This window comes from Mesocricetus auratus, unplaced genomic scaffold (assembly GCF_017639785.1).
Source record: "Mesocricetus auratus isolate SY011 unplaced genomic scaffold, BCM_Maur_2.0 Super-Scaffold_2245, whole genome shotgun sequence".
Classification (NCBI taxonomy): Eukaryota; Metazoa; Chordata; class Mammalia; order Rodentia; family Cricetidae; genus Mesocricetus; species Mesocricetus auratus.
Genome location: NW_024429180.1, coordinates 2,826,479 through 2,848,707, shown reverse-complemented (window position 1 = coordinate 2,848,707; position 22,229 = coordinate 2,826,479). Strand labels below are relative to the sequence as shown.

General features: G+C 49.3%; 1 protein-coding gene across 20 annotated transcripts in view; it reads right to left on the bottom strand.

Moving 5' to 3' along the window:
• Dock9 (dedicator of cytokinesis 9) overlaps positions 1-22,229 on the bottom strand; it is a 252,776-nt gene that overhangs the window by 40,352 nt on the left and 190,195 nt on the right. For 9 of the 20 annotated variants that reach the window (XM_040743566.1, XM_040743345.1, XM_040743374.1 and 6 more), the window contains exons 33-39: positions 21,666-21,783; positions 16,731-16,864; positions 14,648-14,762; positions 12,130-12,196; positions 10,903-10,950; positions 8,308-8,444; positions 642-757 (exon numbers count right to left, since the gene is read on the bottom strand). In XM_040743566.1, coding sequence (XP_040599500.1) covers positions 642-757; positions 8,308-8,444; positions 10,903-10,950; positions 12,130-12,196; positions 14,648-14,762; positions 16,731-16,864; positions 21,666-21,783 — 735 coding nt within the window. Of the gene's footprint in view, positions 1-641; positions 758-7,746; positions 7,791-8,307; positions 8,445-10,902; positions 10,951-12,129; positions 12,197-14,647; positions 14,763-15,759; positions 15,931-16,730; positions 16,865-21,665; positions 21,784-22,229 lie in introns of all 20 variants that reach the window. The other 11 variants (XM_040743434.1, XM_040743708.1, XM_040743389.1 and 8 more) reach the window with 3 other exon arrangements.

Sequence of the window (22,229 nt, the reverse complement as noted above, 5' to 3'; positions counted from 1 at the left end):
ACAGAACAGGGTACAACGATACATATATGTATGTATGTACAAAAATATCACAGTTGAACCTATCACGTTGTATACTAACTTAAAAATATTTTTAAACTGGGTTTGGTCTTGTGTTGCCCCACCCCCAAATACAGAGAGGCTTGAAGAAACTGCACCAGTGACTTATTTGTTAAATTTAAAAACAAGACCAAAACCTTTTCATTTCCTTTTCATGACATGCTTTTGCCATTTAATTTAGCAATAAATAAATACTATGAAAAAGATAAGTTTATGCTTAAGTTGCCTCTTTCTTTAAAATATCTAATTTAAGACATTTGGCTTTGCTTTAAAGCAGAAATGCCTGGTTATGTTCTCACATTTATCATATGGAGGACTTAGGATAAATAACTTTCTTCTAGCCAAGACAGCTGCCTCCAGTGACAGCTTTTGGCATTTCCAAGGACACAGCACATGTTAACCTTTGTTAAAATTAAAGAATGGGAATTGCAGTCACTCAGTACGGGAAAGCTTCGTTAAGGGAAGCAAAAAACAGCCGAAGTGAAATCATACATCAGGCATGTGTGCTGGGTGAGCTTAGTGAGCTGAGTGGAGTCATCAGAATAAAAACTCTGGCCTTGAACAGCGCCACGTTTAATACAAACCTTAAAAGCCAGTGTGAACAGGGAGAGGGTGTCCAGAGTGGTGAGGCAAACCTCGGTAGCAATGTTGGCTTCCAGAAGCGACTGGTGGAGGACATCCGCCTCTGAGTGGCCGTAGCCTGCGTGAATCAACACAGCATTACTGTCTGAGGGTTCAGGCAACCGGGCCGGTGGGACACGACAGTGACAGTCAACTTTTGATTATTCACAGAAGGTCCCCCTACAGGGCCCGTCTTCCCCTCGGCACTAGTCATGTTTCCATTCAACGGATGCATCTTTTTCAACTCTTGGGGGCTCCCGGGACTGCAGCAGCTGTTTACGGCATGCCTGCTCCGGTGCCTCATTATCAACACGTCACCCTGCGGCCCCCGTGGAGTAGGCACCTTGTTAGGCTCCTTTTGCAGACAAGGAGGGAGGCACAGGTAAGCTACGGGGCTTGACTGAGGTCATAAGGTGGTCAGACAGTGGGGCCAGCACACCCGCCAAGACCAGCTGCAGCCCTGCAGCTGCGTGACTAAGCTGTCACAACCTCCCAGGCACCCTGTGGTGAAAGGAACCTGAGGTGGGGTTGACAGCCGGCCACTCCGCCTAGCTCCACAGCTGGCGTTCAGGCAAGTTAGCCGATCGCTTTACATTTCAGCGTCCCATCTGTAGGGACACAGTGCCCACACTTCCAAGAGCTGTAGTTAGAACTGCGAGGTTCACAGAAATGAGCCCAGGACAGAGTGAGCAACATGAACCATTAAGTCAGTGGCACCGAGGCCATTGGTTTAGCTGGAATCGCGAGTGATAATCAAGAGTTGACTGTACTGCCAGTAGTCTCCTACTCACTTTAATAAAAGCTTTAATAAAAGCGTAAAAGCCAGTGTATTGGAAAGAAATGCCCATGGAAAGGAAAGGACCAAAAAAAGACCTGTCATGTAAATTTAGCTTCATCATACACAATTTAAACATAAACTACAATCTTCAACAGTGGCTGCAAAAACCAATTTAGTAATGACATAAATGCAGTTTGACATACAGCTTGAAGTATTAAACTATGAAATGGGATGCATTAGCAGAAACATGTGGAGAGGGTGTGAAGATGTTACCGTGGCGTCTAGCTTAATGCAGGAAGATGGCAACACAACAGGACATAAATGTAATGACTTTCTCCAAGGAGTGATCGAGAAAGCAGCACCTACTAATTGGTCTTTTCTTTGTTTTTATTACTCCAGAAAGGAAGACATTAGTTCAGAGATCAGAAAACCTAGAGAATTTCTTTGAGATTATTAATAGGAACCTCCCCCCACCCAGAACCTATACTCCGAATTCCTTTTTGGGTCACTTCATCTGAGGACTGATACAGTCGAATAGGAGGAAAAGAGGATAGCAGGACCTTGCTCTGACCTAAGGAAACGTGAGAATTACAGGTCTACAAATGCTAGAGAGGAGCTTTTAAAGCCACGGAGGTGCCTTGAGCCTGCCATGCAAACACTACCAGGTGTATTCATTCAACTCTGCTTTCCCACAGGTAGTTCTGAGTTTTTATGTCTGTGGTTCTCTGTCCCCTTGTGTCAGGGCAGTCTCCCTCCTCATGAGGCTACAGAACATACTTAACACCATGTTAATTCTAATCCTTTTTGTTTGTTTGTTCATTAAAAAAAGATTTATTTATTTACTATGCATACAGTGTTCTGCCTGCCTGTATGCCTGAAGGCCAGAAGAGGGCACCAGATCTCACTCCAGATGGTTGTGAGCTACCATGAGGTTGCTGGGAATTGAACTCAGGTCCTCTAGAAGAGCAGCCAGTGCTCTTAACCGCTGAGCCATTTCTCCAGTCACTGTTTGTTTTTGGACAAGCATTTTGTCTAGAGAAAAGAAAAATGGCTGTTTCGGGGCTAAGTAATGCCAATGTGCTGCCTAGGCATTCCTTTAGGGGGTGGGGTGGGATAAGATTCAGAGATAGTGAAAGAGATACTAACCTTGGAAAGAGAGGACAAAACCCAGAACATCAATACCTGTGATCAGGCCAGGAAAAAACATTCCCATAGGCCCCCAGCAACTTCTAAGGAAGCTGCTGCTCACTCCCAGGGAGTTGTGGTCATCTGGGCTAAGGGTCTGAAAAGAATGTGGTTTCATGGCGACTTCATTATTTCTTTCTCTTTATATAATTGTCCCTTTTCTTCTATAAAACATTCAGACCAAGTGCATGCAGGGAGCTATTATAAATGAGATGGCTCACTACTGAGCAATCCCTACAGCACCGACCTACTCCTGGCCCAAAACCTGGAGACAGAGAATCAGGATCTAACATGTATTGCTGTTTTAAAAACATAGAACCAATGTGCCAGGCTACCGAGAGAAAGGATTGCGTACATGTGTACGGAAATACGGCAATGGCAAGGCAGCTGTGATACCATCTGCCAGTCCTCTTGGAACTGGCGAGAATGGGGATGGAGTGAGGGGGGAGGATGGGTATCGCAGTGCGGGCGTATGTGAGAACACTGTAAGGGTGTACAGATATGAGAATGTCATGACGAAACCCATTTATTCTGTACATCCACGAAAAAAACTAAAAGTCACAAAAAATTAAATAACCTCCGCCCCCCCCCCAATAAAGGAATTAAGTCAGACTTGTGGAGAATGAGTCTAGCTGGGTCAAATCAAAATCTGGCCCCTAACTACAGCTTGTCGCATGGCCTTGGAGTCTTACACTAGTGTTCATGCTTTTGGAATCCCTAATACCAAAAGGCAGCTCAGTCAGACTGTCCTCAGTCACAGGCGCCTGGGACATAACACCTCAGGGAGGCGCTATCAACTGTCACAGGGGAGAACACAGGAAAATGAAAACAGTCAGCAAATCCAAAAGAGTGGTCCTCAGAGGCCAAGATCTCTTAACCTCTGGCTGAGTGATGAGTGCAGCTCACCCAAGCCCTCCATCTCTGGTCTTGTTTGTGAGGGTGTCTCAGCGGTCTGGGGCCTACCAAGCATGCCAGGCTGGCTAGTGGGGAAGTCTCAGGGAGTCGCCTGTCCTCGGGATTACAAGTGTGCCGCCGCCACCGCCACCACATCTGGCTGTTTTTGTTCTAATGTGGGCTCTGGGGGGGGGATAAACTCAGGTTCCCATTTTTATCAGTGAGTATGTACTTCAGTACTTACTTCACGGGGCTATGTCCCAGGCCAAGGTCCAGCCGTGAGTGTGTTGCAAATACTGCTCTTCCCACTAGGGCACAGTCGTGCTTTGTAGCTGGTATGGATTTCCCCCAACCCCTGCTCGGCCTGCAGGAGCAACAGGACTCCGCCACAGGAGTGGTGGCATCTTTGGGTGGCGTGTTGTGGGCTGGTTTTGGGAGTCCTTAGCATTTACAGCTCAAATGTATAAAATGTTCAGACCACTGGTCAAGCCTGTGGTGAGACTTGCTTTTAATTTTAAGGCTGGGTGTTGCGTGAGCACACGGGGGGGGGGCAGAGGTAGATGTGTCGTGTGTCCCTTTACTGTTCATGAAGAACATTTAAAACTGTGTTTGAATATGGCATGGCTGTGCATGCTTGGAGGGGAGAATTGCAGAATAAGTTCTCTCTTCCCACCATGTGGGCCCTGGAGAGCAAACTCAGGGTAAGCAGCAAGGGCCTCTGGTGGTTACCCATCTGCCCATCTCCAATCTATTTCTTCAGGCAGGGACTCTTATTGGACTTGGAGCTTGCCATCTTGGCATGAAAGGCTGTTGAGCAAGCCCTTAGGACCCAACCTGTCTCCATACACCTAGGGCTGGGGTTACCGACACACCAGCTTTTATATGGATACTAGGAATCTCAACTCGGGTCTTCATGCTTAATCATGGCAAGCACTTGACCCATCACAGAGCTGTTGCCCCAGCACCAAGAACTTGTTTTAAAACCTCCAAGTATTTTGAACGCTCAAGGGCCAACAATGAGCACACTTCCATGCCATCTGTCAGGGTTAAGTTTAATTAACCCTACTGTAGTTGGCAAATCCATCTTGCCCAACAGCTCAACTAGCCATGCTGACTCCATCCATAGCTTCACCTCTTTCCAGAGTGACTGGGGCGGGAGCCACAGACGCCTTCTGTTGGTCAGGATGTGTGAGAGATGGGCCAGACCCTCAGACTGTCAAGCTGTATTTCAATTTCCATGGTCATCATTTCTCAATGAGACCAAAATATGCATTCTGCCCCCCCCAACTCTGGATCACAATTCAGATCCAGAAGAATAGTTTGTTAGGGGGCATGAAACAAACACAGAATGACAAGAAAACTTTCCCGCCCAAAGGGTTCCTCAAATAGGGATTAAAGGCGTGCGCCATCAACGCCTGGCTGCCAATATATATTTTATGTAATAAAATGCAAATGCGATCCACAGTTAGTTATTCAAGCCCCCTCTCATTTAATTGCCAAAAAGGTTTTCCTCACACATGAGCAAGGGCATGGGATACAGAATAACATTCCATGGTATTATCGGATAATTTGCTAGCTTCCGCCCGATGCACATATGAAAACAAACGTGCTCCTATCTGTGGCACGGGGATCGTGGCATCGGCTTTCTCTTGTCTGAAGATGGCTGAATCTGAAAATGGCTCTAAGCACAAAGCCTCATACTGGGAAGGCCCCTGAAAGATGCGTGACACATGCTCCAGTCCCTTCTTAAGGACATCCAGGCGACTAACCTCAAGCGGGAAACTGCCTTTTGCTTTTTTAACTCTGAGCCGATTCTGCTGCAATAAACAGTAACGACTGACAGGCTACCACCTCGGATGACCTACTGAGACACACCATTTCCAGAAATGCTAGTAGTTCCGCGGGGCAGCACACACGGTGGATTTCCCTCCAAATCCTTCTCTCTGGGGGAGTTAGGGGAGTGCATAGGCAGCCAGGACTACAGAGGACGGGCTGTGACGGGCTTCTGCTGCCCCCTGCTGGCCAAGATGATGTCTGGCAAAAAGGGAAGAAATGGCCACTCAGAGAGATTCACTTCAGTCTCTGCTTTATTACCGGCAGGGGCTGCCTGCTTACGGGCTCTGCTTCACATGGGCTGGATTAACGGAAGGCGCCGTATTTAATACTGCATAAGATGTTTTCCTTTTTTTTTTCCTTTTTTTTTTTGCAAAGGGACACTCATGGCCCCAAGCTTCCCCAGAATACCAAGGTAGAGATGAGCAGGCTATATATGCATGCGTGCACGTATGTCACATACGCCGTCCACGTATTACAGTAGACGTTCATTCTCCTTGTCGACAGGCTTTTGGCCAGGCCCCATGGGGAGCCGAAACAGGGAAAGGCTAGCGCCACCCAATCAGAACTAAAGCTGGGGAGGAAGGTGGAGTCCTGGGAGATGCGGTGATTCAGCAAAAGGAAAACCAACTCTAAGGGAGGAGGAGGCCAAAGGGACCACAGAACACCACAACATCCCCGCAAAGCAGCAGGTGAAGCCTGTGACTGAGGACAGTGTGCCGCTCAAAACTGACAGCAGTCGGAGTGTCAGTCTCTCCGTGGGCTGCCGGGGGGAGGGGTGGGGGTGAGGAACAGTGATTTTGCAGCAGCCCAGCCTGCTGAGTCTGTCCTGCAACTCAAGCTCCTGCCGCGGCGTCCATCTGCAGGGAGGGGAGGCTTCCTCGCTGGGCGGTCGCCACGGTTCATCTGACAGTGACTATCTCTAGAGATGGGGGCGGGAGGGGGCTGCTTTGTTTGCTTATGCAAACATCCTCTAACGTTTCTGGCTTCATCTGAGCAGACAGTGAATTACTTTAAATAGATGATCCGGGAAAAGTGAAAAACCCAACAGTCCTGTGTGTCACAGGGGACTGCGCTTCTGCTGAAAAGCAGGAAATGGGAAGTAAAAAAAAAAAAAAGAAAAGAAATTCCTGGCTTTCCTTGCTTCAACCTCTAACAGACAAAGGGTTGGAAATGCAAGTATCTACAGCCTCAAATGTATGGTAAAATGTGCACCCTGCTCCTAGGTGTACGAGCACAGAGACAGAATTGGAGGCGCTCAGTCGGGTGGGTGGTGGGGACTGACCGGGCACTGGTCAAAGAGAAGCCTGGAAGCCAGGGGTAGGGGGATGGGGGTCGGGGGGCAGGGAAGTGAGGGGGTGGGGGGGCAGGGGGTGGGGTGTGAGACTTCCCATTAGGCCTAACTTTGTTGGTAGAAGTGTGGGAAGCTGTTGCTTTGCTCTGTATGCTTTAAAAAAAGTATGTATGTGTGTGGGTGTTTTGTCTGGATGCGTGTCTGTGTACCATATGCTAGGGCCAGAAGTCCCTGGGACTGGAGTTACAGATGGCTTTGAGCCACCACGTGGGTGCTGGGAATCGAACCCACGCCCTCCGAAGGAACAGACAGTGCCCTCAACCACTGAGTCATCTGGCCAGTCCAAACTCTGCGTGTGTTTTTTTGGACACAGTGCCTCACCATGTAACCTTGGCTGGCCTCAGGTTCGATACATAGGGTAGGCTAGCTTTGAGGTCACAGAGAGCCATCCACCTGCCTCTGCCTTTCCGAGGGCTGCTGTTTAAGGCGTGCGCCACCACACCCGAGAAGCGCTCTGGCTTTGACTCCTCACTTCACGTTGCCTTTCTTGGGGCTATTTCCAACACGAGGCGGGTGGGGGATATTGTCTTTACGCGTGAAGGAAAAGCTACGCCAGCCACAGCGGCTGGAATTACCGTGACCAGGGATGACGGGACGGTATTATTATTACTAATAACCATGTATTAAAGACAGTGCTAGGAAAGAGAAGGCACGCGGTTTTCTAGAACAGGAACTGGCTGCTGTGGCATGCTTGGAGAGAAGGAGGAACGGTCTCGAGGAAACCACGGGGATAGAAATGGGAGTCCACAGATGGCCTTGTTAATTGTTCATGGGCTGCATGGCTGGTACCTTTTAGGCTTTCTGCTTTGAGAAACCCCTTAGGTGGATTAAAGCACCGGAATGTCTAGAAACAGCGCATGAAGCTGCTCAGGTGACCGATAAAAGTCACACGTCTGAAAGACGGCCCCCCCAACACTAGCAGAGTCTCTACTGTGAGGTTAGGAAAGGCCACGGTTAGGAAGGCAAGATGGATGGAAAGGTCTTGGTTGGCAAGTGAAGCGGCCCCAACCTGATTAAATCTTACCATTGTCTACAGAAATCCCAAGCACACTTGATATCTTTCTCACACTGAAAACACAGAAAAAGTCACTTTGTTAACCGGGTGCTTTTCCACACCCTCGCAAATCGACTCATGGGTTTAACATTTCATTTGCAGGCGGGATGTCAGAATGTGGGCGCTCGACCAATCGCACGCGCCCAGCAGGAGAGGCAAACGGTCCTGATCCAGATGTGACAGGAGGAAAGGGGGGGGATGGGTGGGGGCGGATAAAATCGACACAACAAATGCAAGCACTGGATTTAAAATACGGGGCGGCGTCCGGCCCCTGAATCTACTGAATTCTGTTTGAAGTTAGGGCAAAGTATCTAAGCACTTTCCAGACGGGTGCGGTCGTTGGTTGGGCTCCACATTCTGTCACCCCCCACTGCTCAGGACTCTCCTCCAAGGAAGGGAACCTCTTCTCCTAATCGCTTTGCTCTGGAAGAAAAATCAGGTTGGTGACGTGTGTCGGTGTGGCCGGGGCTTGTCCCCTCTGAGACGGCACAGAGATGGCTGGCTGTTAGGATGGTACGGCGTGGGACTTACTGTGGTTAAAAGTGACAGAGTTATCCAGGCTGCCCAGCTGCTGCAATCTGGCATGCATCACTCCTGTTCTGTTACGGGAAACAGGCAATGTCTGAGACTTTCGATCATGACCTACGGCTCCCAACCCCTCCTGGTTCCTGTAACACGAGTGAAACGGGGTAGAAGCAAACGTTAGACGTGTTAACAACCAGCGAGCGTTAGTAAGGCTGGGAGGACACGGACGCGGCACAGGGGCGGCTGGGCTGCAGGAAGCCACGTGGCCGGGTGGGGGGGGCAGGGGGAGCACAGACAGCCAGCGGCAGCTCCGACACGGTGCCCAGCAAAGCCACCAGACTTCTTCGAGGGAGCGGAATCAAGCCAAGGCATTGAGTGTCTCTCTCATTCCGAGACAGCATGGTAGAGGTGCGACCTTTCCAAACAAGGAGCGTTGCTCCGGTGCGGAGCTACCAGCCAGCAGCTGACAGCTGAGAAGATGACACTGCACACCCCTGTCAACTACATGGCGTGAGCAGAACTTACTGCACCCAAAGAAGCAGCAGAGGACTCATGCAATGGCGGGGGTGGGGGTGGGTTAAAATGAGTCAGTTGGACACCTGTATTCTTACCCAAGCAGGAGGAAGTGCCACACACTCGGTTAAACTTGTCAAGCAGCCGAGTAGAGAAAACAGACAAGTGTCCGGGTTAGCAGTCAGACAGCTCACTCCCTTACTGTGTACCATCACCAGAGTAGACGGGACCACACCAGTACCTGTTCCCCCATCCCGGAGCCAACTGTGCCCCTGACTGTGTTACTGTGTGTAGAACAGGGTCATGCATGAACTATTACGACAGCATGCGGCTGGGTCACCTCTCAGTGACTGACAGGGAGAAGGGTACAGTGTTCACACACAACCACCCCGTGGTTGTTGTGGCGGCAATCACCGACAGTGTTCATGTCATGGCTCAAGACCCCGGTCACATGCAGCAGAGACCATGACAGCGTCTGTGCAAAGCAGGGTGTGTCCTTCCACAGTGCAAGGAGCAAAGTAAACATGGCTCTACTCCTGCCTCCCCACCACCCTTAAGGGGTCCGCATTAGGCGCGAAATCCACAGTCTATGCGAGTATACACAGGGGCTCACAGGGTGACAAGTTTCCCTCCAGAGCTGAATTTACGCCCACGATGGGGGAGGGAAGAGAAAAGAGCCGCTTTACAGAGTGAAACAGTTTGTCGGGGAGGAACCTGCAGCTTCCCACATCCACCAGCGTAAGCTCGGGGACTTTTATCCTACTTGGCGGAACATCCTCCACATGCCTTACTGTGATGAGGCTGGCAGAAATTGCCAAGAAGGCGTGGCACAGTTGCCAAGCACAGAGCTTTCTGGAGGCTAGCAGATGTACCGCTTGCCCATCTTCACAGGGCAGGGGAGGGCAGGGGGAGGCAAGCTATGTGTATTGGCACAAAGGCACCCTGTATATACTTGCATTTTGTAAAAAAACAAACGAAACTGCGGTGGTGATAAAAAAAAAACCAGAAGTTAAGACCAGGAAACTTCAAGACTACCATGTTTCAAGGAAAACAAAAACATCCTTAAGAGGAAAGTGCAACCCGATCACATTAAATTCATTTCTCTCTAAAAGAGGATACAAGCTTTCAGTTCTTAATGTAAAACACACAATCCCCGGGGAAAAGTTCTCAATATCTCCACAAGGGGCAGTACTGGTTTAAATAAGCCAACCACACTGAAACATAGTGTCTATTAACGTCTGCCCTGTTTCCACGGCTATAAACCACAAGAAAAACAAATCTCAATTGAAACAAGACTTGGCAGACTTCCTTAAAACAAATGTAGCTGGCTCATAGTCAAACTGTTAAATAAATAATAGAAGACTATGACGCTCTGAACCACCCCCCCCCACCCCGACAGAGAAAGACACACGACAACAGAACACAGGGCCGGGCTAGCACCTGGCATTACAAGATGTGCTGGGAGGAAATGCCCCAGAGGAGGGCGGTCCCGCCACACGCCTGCACTCCGGAGATGGGAGAGAAGTGCAGGAGGGACAGGTCAGTGCAGAGACAAGAGACACAACAGAGTTCTAGTGAGACAGGACACAGGACACTTACAAAGAACAAAGGCCAGTGAAAACCTACACAAACTTGACACAGGATTTTAAAAACATCCTCTTAATCACACACACACACACACACACACACACACACAAGCAAATAAATAAATAAATAACAGAATGGTTAGGAAAGAATGCAGCATCTTCTTAGCTGGGAGCAGGGACAATTTTTAAAGCCAGACAGGACAAGAAGTCATTGGGGGAAGGAGAGAACATGTCAAGGAGGCACTAGAGGAGAGGAGGAGGAGGGGATGGAATCGCGTTAGGGTCTGGAAGTTAGCCACGGCACACTCGAGACAATCCTCCTGGGAGGGGAACAGAACACAAGGAGACAGAAGGAACGTGTAGGGACACGGACAAGAGACGGTCGGACCATTCCGTGGTAGCAACCTGAGGTCGTTGGCTGCTTACCCGAACCCCACCTGCCAATCACCACAGATGAGCACTCTCACACAGAAAATGAGTTTCATAGGTCGCCCCACAGTACCTGGCTATGTAGCGCTTCCCCATGTATTGGAACTGGTGCAAGCAGACCCTGCGGACAGACGGTAACCATTAGAGAGCGTGCAGTTAAAATTGTGTTCAGTCCACTGTTTTGTTTAAGTCTATTAACGATAACAACAATAAAAAATTGTATTGATGACTAACTAGCCCTTAACTGTTGGCTTTCAGGAATTTCCTATAAGGGTCCTCTAGCCAAAGAAAAGCATTTAGTGTACCAGGGAATGCGCACATACATGGGCGGTCACCAGGACTGTGGGCGTGGATGGAGTAGAACCATATAAAGGTATTCATCCACCATGAGTCTATACCAGGAGCTCTCTCTTTTGGCTCAAGCAATGGAATTGTCCCTAACAGGTGTCAAGTACAAAACTCTCCACTTTTGAGTAAAGCCATAAAACCAAACCTTTAGAATCCATGCATTTTTAATCAGAGGGAGCTAACACAATGAGTTCTCTGGGGAAATGGTGACTGAAATCAGCCTTAGGATCGGTCATGGGACTGATCCACTCCGGTCAGCAGGTCAGGGACCCAGATCCTAAGGTTGATTTCAGTTGCTTTGTGTTTGTTAGTTTGGTGCAAAATGCATTTGAAGAAAGTCACGTGAAAACCGTATTCTGAGCTTTGTGCACATTGGAACTGTGACTTTCTTCAAATGCATTTTGCACCAAACTAACAAACACAAAGCATTCAATTATAATGAACAACAGAACGGAAGAATTTTCTTTCTTTTACCGGCGGTGTAACGTGCTTGACCGAGGGGTGTTGTCTGGGATGCTATGACAGGTTGACAAACCCTAAGTGTAAAATTTTTTTCGAAAACAGCTCAAATTCTGATTCTGAAAACGTATCTACCCTGAGCAGTTTTAGATAAAGTGCTACGACGATCTGTGCCTCTAAAAATAAAGAGCAGAAATGAAATCAGAAACTTATCCTGAAGAGACAAAATAGGTTCTAGAGCCAACATAAAAAAACAGCAGTCACCAATGCAGTGTTAAATATTTTGTGCAGTTCTTATCAAGATGGCTTAAACACGGAGGTTTCTCATCAACCACAAACAATTATTTGCATGTCCTAAGGCTGGCCACCCACTGATGACTGACTCACGAAGGACTGTGTGCCACACACTACGCTCCTGCCTGAGGACACAGTGTCCCTCACACCTCCTAACTGGGAAGACAAAGAAGGGACAGGTAAGGACAAAACCACTCACTCAGATATTGTAAAGAAATCCATCAGTTCGGCGGTGGAAGCCTTGTTCCAGTATGTAAACAGTGCATCTAAAATAAGCATTTATTTGGTTAGAATCACAATATACATTATTATGTATTACGGATAATCACTTATGGCATTGGGAATAGACTCCAGAGTGTACGTCTCCATCACGGCCCATTTTATATTTGACCAAAAGGCAAAGCCACACTGGTGGGCTCTCCTATATAACACACACAGCAGGCTCATTCCACTCAAAGAACACTTGAGCTCCTGAACTTTAATAATTACCTACTGCTACACTACACTTGACAGGGTGGTTCAATTCACTATATATATAAGACTGCTCCCTCCTACAAGAGAGAGTCGGTTCAACAGCACGTGGGATCGTTTTTATTTAAGGAAGAAATATAGCTGTCGTTAGTGGTAAAAGAGTGTGGGTGTGTCACCGAGCCCCGAACTCAGTTGAGAGCTGACAAGGAAACTCGGTACTTCTTGCCGGGAGAAACCCACTCATTTAACTTGTACACAAGGCGCTCTTAAATGGACGAAAATTGGAAGACTATAAGAGGCCATAACAGTGCACGGTCGGCCTCTCTATTTCCTTCTACAGAGTCCTCCCTCCTCTTCACGGGATTTATTGAAAATGGAAGCACCTGCTGTTTTGTCTTTAAGGTTCTTTTAGATTTTTAATTATGTGTACTATGTGTGTCTATGTTAGGTGTATGCACCAGACTGCAGGATTGCAGGTGCCTATGGAGGCCAGAGGGCATCTCATCCCCGGAGCTGGAGTTGCAGGCTGTTGTGAGCTATCCAACGGGGGTGCTGGGAACTCAACTCAGACCTCTGCAAGAGCAGCTCCTAACAGCTGAGCCATCTCTCCATCCGCCACCTTTGAGTTTTAAAAGAACAATATAGGTGTAGAGTATCCTCTAAGGGCGACCGTGAGGGAATTGACCATTTCTACCGACGGACATTACGGCACGGCTGTTTTTTCTTCCCGAGCTTACTATAAGGATGCTTCTCGGAACATCCTGTCACCGCAGGCTCACACATGCGGGACCAGCTACATCTACGGGAGAAATTCTTGAAACTGGCACAGGATAATCACTGCCAAACATATTTAAACCTCTGTGTGGACGCTCTCTCCTGGGCAGCGTACAGGGCGCTCTTACTTGATCTGTGAGTGTAAGAACAGATAAAAAGAGATTTCCCTCTAGAAAAACAGCTCAGTTGAGATTGAGCACGGAGACCAGTGGCTGTAGGTCTGTGTTCTACATTCATCAGGGGCAGGGACGACGGGAAGGCAACACACGGAATGTACGGCAAAGACTCCGTTCCAGGCTGTGCTAGGCACTGTCCCGATTTCACGGGAATGTTGCCATCCGGTGGTCCTCCTCGCTCTGACGCCACGCGCGGACGACCTGAGTTTACGTTTTACGGATGTACCGTCCGAGGCTCGGGGAAGCTAAATACTTCTCCTACCCTCCTACATGGCTGAATGTAGACATCATCCAAGTGGTGGTCACATTCCAGGCCCGGTTTGGCTCATCTGACTGATGGGGAGGGCATTGGCTTCCACTCTGCAGGTTCTGAGCTCAGACAACCCTGCTGGGTTGAGGCTGGACCCCTGAGGAAGGTGAGCGCTGAAGAGCTCCACAGGGCTACCACCCACCAGGCAGAACAGCCAGTGGTCAGCAATATTCTTGGTAGTCCTGGCTCTGGATTCAGGCTACTCAGGGGGAGGGGGCTTGAGGAAGCAGAGTGCACATGGACGAGGAGGAGGCCAGAGGGGCTACTATGCAGTCTGAATGACTCTGTTGTCTGGGAAACTGTCTTCTGGGGGCGTTTCTCCCTTCCTCTACGACACACACACACACACACACACACACACACAAATCAAGACTAGGGTTGACTGAAAAAAATCTTTTTTTTTTCTTGTATTTCGAGACAAGGTCTCCCCTATGTAGCTTTGGCTGTCCTAGAACTCGCTATGTAGACCAGGCTGGCTTTGAACCCATGGAGATTGTCAGCCTCTGCCTACCCAACAAAGAGAGCGCTGGGATTAAAGGCGTGCACCGCCATCGCCTGGCTGACTGAAACCCTTTAAAGAAAATATGGAGAGTGTTTTTATGACCCTGGATTTTCTAGAACGGGCCATATCTAGAAGTCCTGTTTTCAGTGCTTATCACTGCATAAATTGGAACCCAGGCGTGGCAGCCTGCACCTCATCCAGGGCTCTGGAGGGGACGGCAGGAGGATCAGAAGTTCAAAGTCACTTCTGGCTACAGAGGTCCAGCCTGCGCTATGTGAAACACCATATTTAAAAAAAATCCGATTTTCATTTCAGAATGTTTTCTAGAATGAAAGTAACTGATTCTCCACTCCAAGGCTTCTATTTCTAGCAAGTCAACACACATTAAGAAACAAAGATAAGGTTCCCTCAAATATTTGAAATGTTTTCAACTAACGCTGCCTAAAATGACCTATTGAGGTGACCATGTTTTCGCTCTACCCACCGTCGGACATGCTTTTCAGCACGTAGAGGAAACACATCAGCAGACTCTTAATCTCTGACTGGTCCAGCTTGTCGCAGCGAACCACGGAACTTCCCAGCATGCCACTCTGCTGATGCTGAAAGGAAACGCAGGTTAGCTCTCCACTTACGCGGTGGTACACACATCTCCCCTCGGAGGAGGAGGAGGTTCTAGCTCTGAGGCAGGTCACACCAGCTGCGAGGAACCGGCAACCAAACCACAGGCACGAGTTCACAAAGACGCCTCTCACGCAGGCGCCACGCAACTGGCTGCTACCTCCAGCTCTGACTAAGGGGGCAAGCCAGAAGACTCGAACCTTTCACACCCAGGGAACGGTTCTCCTAGTGCAAACGGGGGAGGAAAACAGTCTGAGAGGCCAAGTAAAACCTCATGCAAAAACAAAAACAAACAAACAAACGAAAAACCAAACGCATGTACATGAGGATCCACACTCCAAGGCACCACACAACCCTCCTCCCAGAACAGCTAGGCGAGCCCTGAGGAGTGGCGACAAACCAGCCCAGAGAAGCCTGCAGCTGTGGCCTGTCACTCAGGACACCGCATGCATGGGTGTGCTGCGAGAGCGGACGGAGAAACACCACACGACACATACCCAAAAGGACACACAGGGACACGCACCACCCGGTGCCAACCACCCTAGCTGGTGAGGCCGCTCCTCAGTCGGCTTACTGACACAGCACCAGTACCAGAGAGCTTGGGGCTGAGGAGGAGTTTTTACCACCAGGACGCAGCGAGCTCAGACTCACATTTGAAATAATCTTAGCTCCTGGCTAAACACACAGAAGACTAAAAGCAACAAGAACAACCCTTTAGGTTATACTTCCAATTTAAAAAGAACTTTTTTTTTTGGCCAAATACCAAATTGAAAAAAATATCATAGAAAAAAAAGATTTTTTTTCCCCAAAGTGCTGGTGGTCAATTGAAAAAAATATACATATAACATAAGTAGGTTCAACTAGCACGTGGGATCGTTTTTATTTAAGGAAGAAATATAGCTGTCGTTAGTGGTAAAAGAGTGTGGGTGTGTCACCGAGCCCCGAACTCAGTTGAGAGCTGACAAGGGAACTCGGTACTTCTTGCCGGGAGAAGACCGGAGCAGCGTGCAGAGTTTCCTCTGGCAAAGGTGGAACTGTTAGATTGGAAAAGTCCACGGTGACCCGGTTTCTCCTGGCTGACTGGCCGCTCTCTTCCTCTCCAGCACTGGGCAGGACACAAGCGGAATGCCTCCGGAGCAGCTTGTCTCTCTACACACGAAGGCATGTCGGGGTCAAGGGAAAAGTTACACATCATGACAGACCCGGACTGAGACCAGGCCATGTCTCAACACACGTGCCTAAAGGTAACGGTGGCCCGTGCCAGCCGCAGAGTCTGTGACAAGGTCGCAAACCTGGCCGTGAGGCTTAGGAAGGACGCTCTGGGAACGAGGAACACATCCCTAAATGCCTGCTTATTGGCAGACAGCTTTGCTGTAACTTGAAGTAACGTAGGCATATAGAGTCCCAAGAAACGCCAATCCACCAGTTCCTGGATAATATCAACCTCGATCTTTTCCTACAAAGTTCTAGGGAGGCTGGGGCTGCAGTAATGTGTACAGGTAAGGTTTAGTAGAACAAAGAAAATGTGCTTTAGGAGTGGATACAGTATAACTAACTAGAGTGGTCCAACTACCAGCACTCAGCACTGACAAGATTAACCCATCTGTTTGTGGACAACAAAATGCCAGGATCATTTGCTCCCGCCTGACCCATTATAAACATTGCCTGGATTTGAGACCCTGGAAATGGGAGTCAGAGTGAACGTTCAGGGGACTCCAGACCTAGATGCAGACGGCTCTGGTGGCACACTAAAACAGTAAGGAGACTGACACAGGAATTCAAGGGCGTGAGCCCACAACCAAGGGAGTAGCTCTTGTCTTCTACTGCACGCCGCTGGGCAAAGTATTTAAAAGTGACAACCCCAAAGGTCGCATGTAATAAAAGCAGAAGGAGAAGCAGGCTACTCTGGACACACCCATCCCAAAGGGTTACGTGAGAGAGGAAATCACCTTATCCAGGGAATTGCTCTTCTCTGGGTTCCTTTCCGGGAGGCTGTTCCCCGAGTCGGTGCTGATAAGCGAACCTCTTGAGTCAGCGTTTCTCACGCTGTTGAAGTTGGGGGTTGAGGCTGTATATGGAGACGCTAAGCGGAAAAATCAAAGCAAGGCCCGGTTTTGGTTAGACGGCACAAAATAAAGAGAACCACTCAGCTCCCAGAGGAGCTACTTCCGTGGCTAGTATGTTTTCCTGCAAGGACATGGCTTGAGAGTTGTATTAAATTAAATAAAATATTTAACGTTATGCAAGTGTCCGTCTGCATGGGTGTAAAGTGCCTGGGGGCACCAGAAGTCCCGGAACTGGGTGACAGATGGCTGTGAGCGGGCACCTGGGTGCTGGGAGCTGATCCTGGGCCCTCTGCAACACCAGCAAGTCCTCTTAGCCACTGAGCTACCTCAGCAGTTACATCACCCTTTGAAAACCCAGGCATGTACAGACTGAGGTTAGAATAACCTTTCATTATGAAGCACTGTTAACTCACTTACCAGAAGCTACTGTTGCTCCCTCAGACCAAAGCAGATACATGATTTCAGAATGGGATCCAAAAAGGATGAACACAACCTGTTCAGCCTAGCCCCCACAGGTCTCTGAGTTGTCTGTCAGCTGATAGCCACAGGTGCATCCTGTTTTCTAGGCCTGGCTTACTGCCCCCGCATTGCCCCACTGACGCCAACATCTAGCACGAGGAAAACATGCTCTCTTCCACCTGGGGTTTTCTACTGTGTTGTAAGACTATATACAAGACTGCTCCCTCCTACAAGAGAGAGACTTCTTATCACTTGCAAAATAAAGACACTTCTTAGTACAAACAGCTGGACATCTGGTCTTTGTTTCCCTGATACCTCAGAGTGGAGTTGCTTGTGGCGCAGGTACCGCAACAACCAAAACATTTAATCAAAAAGTAAGCTCTGTCATAAACCTGTAGTGGGCAACAACAGTGTTTGAAGCTAGGAACCAGCTTCCTCCACCTGCGAACTATGGTGTCTCTCTCTCTCTCTCTCTCTCTCTCTCTCTCTCTCTCTCTCTCTCTCTCTCTCTCTCTCTCTCTCTCTCTCTCTCTCTCTCTCTCTCTCCCTCTCTCTGTCTCTTTCTCTCTCTCTCCATTAGCCTCTGCCTCCCGAGTGCTGGGACCAAAGGTGTGAGCCATCATCGCCTGGCTCTTTTTCTAAAGATTTATTTATTTATTTGTATTCTGTCTGAATGTTTTCTGCAGGCCAGAAGAGGGCACCAGATCTCATTACAGATGGTTGTGAGCCACCGTGTGGTTGAGGGGAATTGAACTCAGGACCTCTGGAAGGGCAGGCAGTGCTCTTAACCACTGGGACATCTCTCCAGCTGGAATATTTTTCTTAAGGTAGGACAGTACCTTCCTGCTTAGAAATGAAATAAACTATACACTAAAGATGCCTCTCTGGATTTGGCATCCTGTGAATCAACAGGCCTTCAGCAGAAAGGTTGGGTTGTGCAGACGCCTGTGCTTAGCGGCTGTGGGAGCATGGCACTGAAGACCCAAGACAAGAATACCAGGACTGCAAACCACAACAGGACACTGTAGATTTCCATAGGAAAATTGAGCTCACACAGGATGGACTGACGGATGGACAGACAGACTGACAGATGACTGCAAGCCATGCTCAGTTTTTCTAAGTATCTTAGCTGTCATACTTTTTTTTTTTTTTTTGGTTTTTCGAGACAGGGTTTCTCTGTGGCTTTGGAGGCTGTTCTGGAACTCGCTCTGTAGACCAGGCTGGCCTCGAACTCACAGAGATCCGCCTGCCTCTGCCTCCCGAGTGCTGGGATTAAAGGCGTGCGCCACCAACGCCCGGCTTTTAGCTGTCATACTTTTAAATGGCCCGAGTTTATCACCTCTCATCAACCTGGAGATGATCTGGATGGTTAAAGACGTGTGTGTAACACACATGTAAATCCTTCTCCCTTCCTAGCATTTACTGCAAAGTACACGCAAAGCCGCGGGACCCCCAGCACTGCAGACTGTCACAGGAATGGGTGGAAAACCGTATGAAGAAATTATAACTCCTTTTCTATAGGGAGAGAAAAGAAATGCAGGCTGTGGCCACATGGTGGTTACAGCTCTCTTGAAAACAGCTCACAGAGGCGGTCGGGCACGGAACTCAGGTGAAAGGGGTCAAGAAGAGCGGACACTATGCCCACCATTCACGGATTTTCAAACCCGATTCCAAAACTGCAGGCCTAATTTAAGGCAAGCAGATGCAAACGTAGTAACTCAAAATCAACATGTGTATTTTGTTCTCACAATGAGTGTGTGTGCGTGCGTATGGAGGTGTGTGTGTGTTTGTGCCCTTGCCAAGGAATTTACTTAATTTATGAGTTTTTAAAAACTTTTTATTCCTAAACATTCATTCAGAAATTAATACCGTGATGCCACTTTCACAGGGAATGACTTCAGAAGTTATTTTTATTTTATGGATATGGTTGCTTTGCATTCGTGCGTGTGCGCCTGGCCGCAGAGGCCAGAGGAGGTCATCGGATCCTCTGGAAATGAAATTACAGACACCATGGGTGCTGCGGATGGAACCCAGGTCCTCTGCAAGAGCAATAAGCGCTCCCAACCACTGAGCCCTCTCTCCAGCCCTCAGGGAATTGGGTTTTGAAGACTTTTAAACAACATATGACTAAAATAAAGTGCGGTTCCTCTCCCTTTCGTTTGTACGGAGCAGGTGGGAGGGGAGCTGGGAATCTGAGAGGGGCTGGTCCTCTAAAGCAGAAGGAACCTCAGAGAGATCTCTATCCGGGAACCCGCTCTAGGAGTTCTCATAAACACGCTCTGAGGACACCCGAGGGACCTGTCCTCAGGAGGCTTGGTAACGTGACTTCTTCACGTCTGCCGGGACGACAGACCCCAGCGTCAAAGTCATCTGCAGGCTCCCTCATGAGTGACAGCTGCTGCAGCATCCAGAACAAAACCCAAATCTGGCAGCAGACCCAGTTCCCAGGGGGGCTTCCCCGGAAGAGGTTCCTAAAAGGAACGAGGGTCGGAGTGCGCTGTTACACGCGCGGGAGGGAGTAGAGACAGAGAAAGCCATGTGTACAGAAAGCTGCTGTGGTCACCTCCTGGAAGAGTGCATTTGGGTCGGGAAGCTCAATAAAGAGTGAAAAGAGACCGGTCACAAGCCCCGTCCTAACTGCACCACACACAGACAGCAGCGCAAGTCTGCTATTCGGGTCATGCTAAGGATACCCAGCGGCTCCTTGCTACCTTCCCAAGGTATCTCAAATCCTAACACCGAATATTCTGAATCGGATGAACGCTGCAAAGTCGGAATAAGAGAGAATCGGGTGAGCCAAATACCCGCCCCCTCACGGTGGCTTGAGCATTCCCACGACGTCTGCAAGGTTTCCCTTGTGGTCTAAGTACTGGCCAGAGAGAACAGACCCCTGACGCTTCCAAATACATTGGCAGGCTTCAGACTCATCTATTTGGCCCTGGGAGTGCATTCTAAAGCATGGATGCCACCACGCAACTAAGCTAGCCATAAGGACCACGGCACGCGTTTCCATGGCAACCGTTCTCCATTGCATTAGCTTTCTGTTCCTGACAATGGCGGTGTAGGGATAAGGACACAAGAGGCCGCAGGAGCTAAGACACCCTGAAGGGACAACCGGGTCGTGGTGGAGCCCGGACGAGTAAAGTCACACCTGTTTGCGCTAAGCTAGTGCTGGAGTCACTGCACCAAACCCCCGGAAGAGGCCACCTCCCTGCTCTCAGCAGGGTCTTAGAGTGTCTGCGCAGAGCGGGCGGGAACACAAAACGTCCCGCAACAGTTGACGTTTGGAAAACATTCACCGTGGGCCTCCCTTTTGCTCCCAGCTATGAGTCAGCTTTTAATCTATAAAATCTCTACACACTAGCGAGATACAGAAAAGGGGGGAAGCATAACCATGTAGGTTATCCGTAAGAAAATGAGCCCCAGGACTGGGGCTGGTGGTGTAGGATACTTCTAGACGTCGGCGTGGGCTTCCCCAATGTCACAATCTATGCTCATTTTCATTGTCCTCTCCATACAAGGGCACGTTAGCAACAGAGAAGGCAAGAACACCCGCTCGGGAGGCACGACTTCAGCCCGGTGAATCCAGTGGCTAAAAGGCGTGCCTTGTCCTGCCCCATGAATTTGTAGCATCCATGGGTGGCGCGGCCGCCAGCCACGGCGGGATGTTTCACTTACTTTCACAGAGTGTGGTAGGCAGAGGGGCAGCTGGAGACAGAATGAGACTGTGGACCCCGGTTAAAACCCTCTGATTGAGTCTGTGCGTGCCTCCATACGTATGCCACCGCTCATGTCGACATTATCTTTACAAAGCTGTAGCTTAATTAGTCAGGCTATAAATAGGTGCATTTCCCCCACGGACAGACTATTCTCTTTTGAGTCTTGTTTTATGCCATCTGTTTTCCTTCCCATGGGGCTCTGTTTTTCACGGCGGAGGAGGAACAGGGAGCAGAACAGAAGATCCCGGAGAACCGAATTTTAGGATCAAACCCCAGCCCAGCCGCAGATGGCCGCCTCCTTGGGAATTACGAACAGGACCTGTCACGCCTCGTCTAGCTCACCAGCGTTACCCGCGGATCTTCCTCCCACCCCAGGAGCTGCGGACGGTCTGCCTCTCAATGCATAAAGAGCCCAGTGCAGATTTAAAAGCCAATCACAGCTGAGGAAGACTCACTGAACAAAGGGCCACGAAGCGGCGAGGGCCGGGTGTGACCCTGTTTAGGATTCACCAGAATCCCGGTTACGGTGCCGGACGGACTTCGGCAACCAGGAGAACACCCAAGGCAGGGAAGTCTGAGTCCTAACTTACCCTTAACGACTAGTGAGATTAAAGGTACTCTGAGTGACACGGGACATTACCAATGCCAGAGATGGCGCCCAGGAGGTCTTTGTGCAGGCTGTGGTCTAGTGTGTTTCCCTTCTGTGGCGTCATGAGTGGGTTCCCGGCCGGCACAGCCAGGGGCTCGTCCTTCACCACCTGCCAAAGGGAAGAGAACAAACGGTTAGACGTGGCTGAACAAGCCACACGGCCTTCAAGCGTGAAGGCCAGACACGTTAACAGCTGGACAGGCTCAGCATCTCCAGTGGGTGGGCGGAGACACAGGGCATATGGGAGAGGAGGGGGCAGAGGGACCAGGGAAGGAGAGCACAGAGGAGGCAGAGAAAGCCTGCTCCTGGCTCCACCCATCTCTTCTCTGACCTAGACAGCTCTGCCATCTTGTCCTGGCCACACTCCCACTTCCTGCCTTTCTGGACTCATTGACGCCTCTCCCCTCCCCCACAGAGCGAAGGTATCCCTTCCGTTCCCAACTGCAGCAACAGGTTTATTGTAAGTCAGAAGCATCAGCTACGGGTTCTGGATGCTCGGATGGGAACGGGCTATCCCGGGAGAATGTATATTAATTTTAACTATATCAAGAAGGC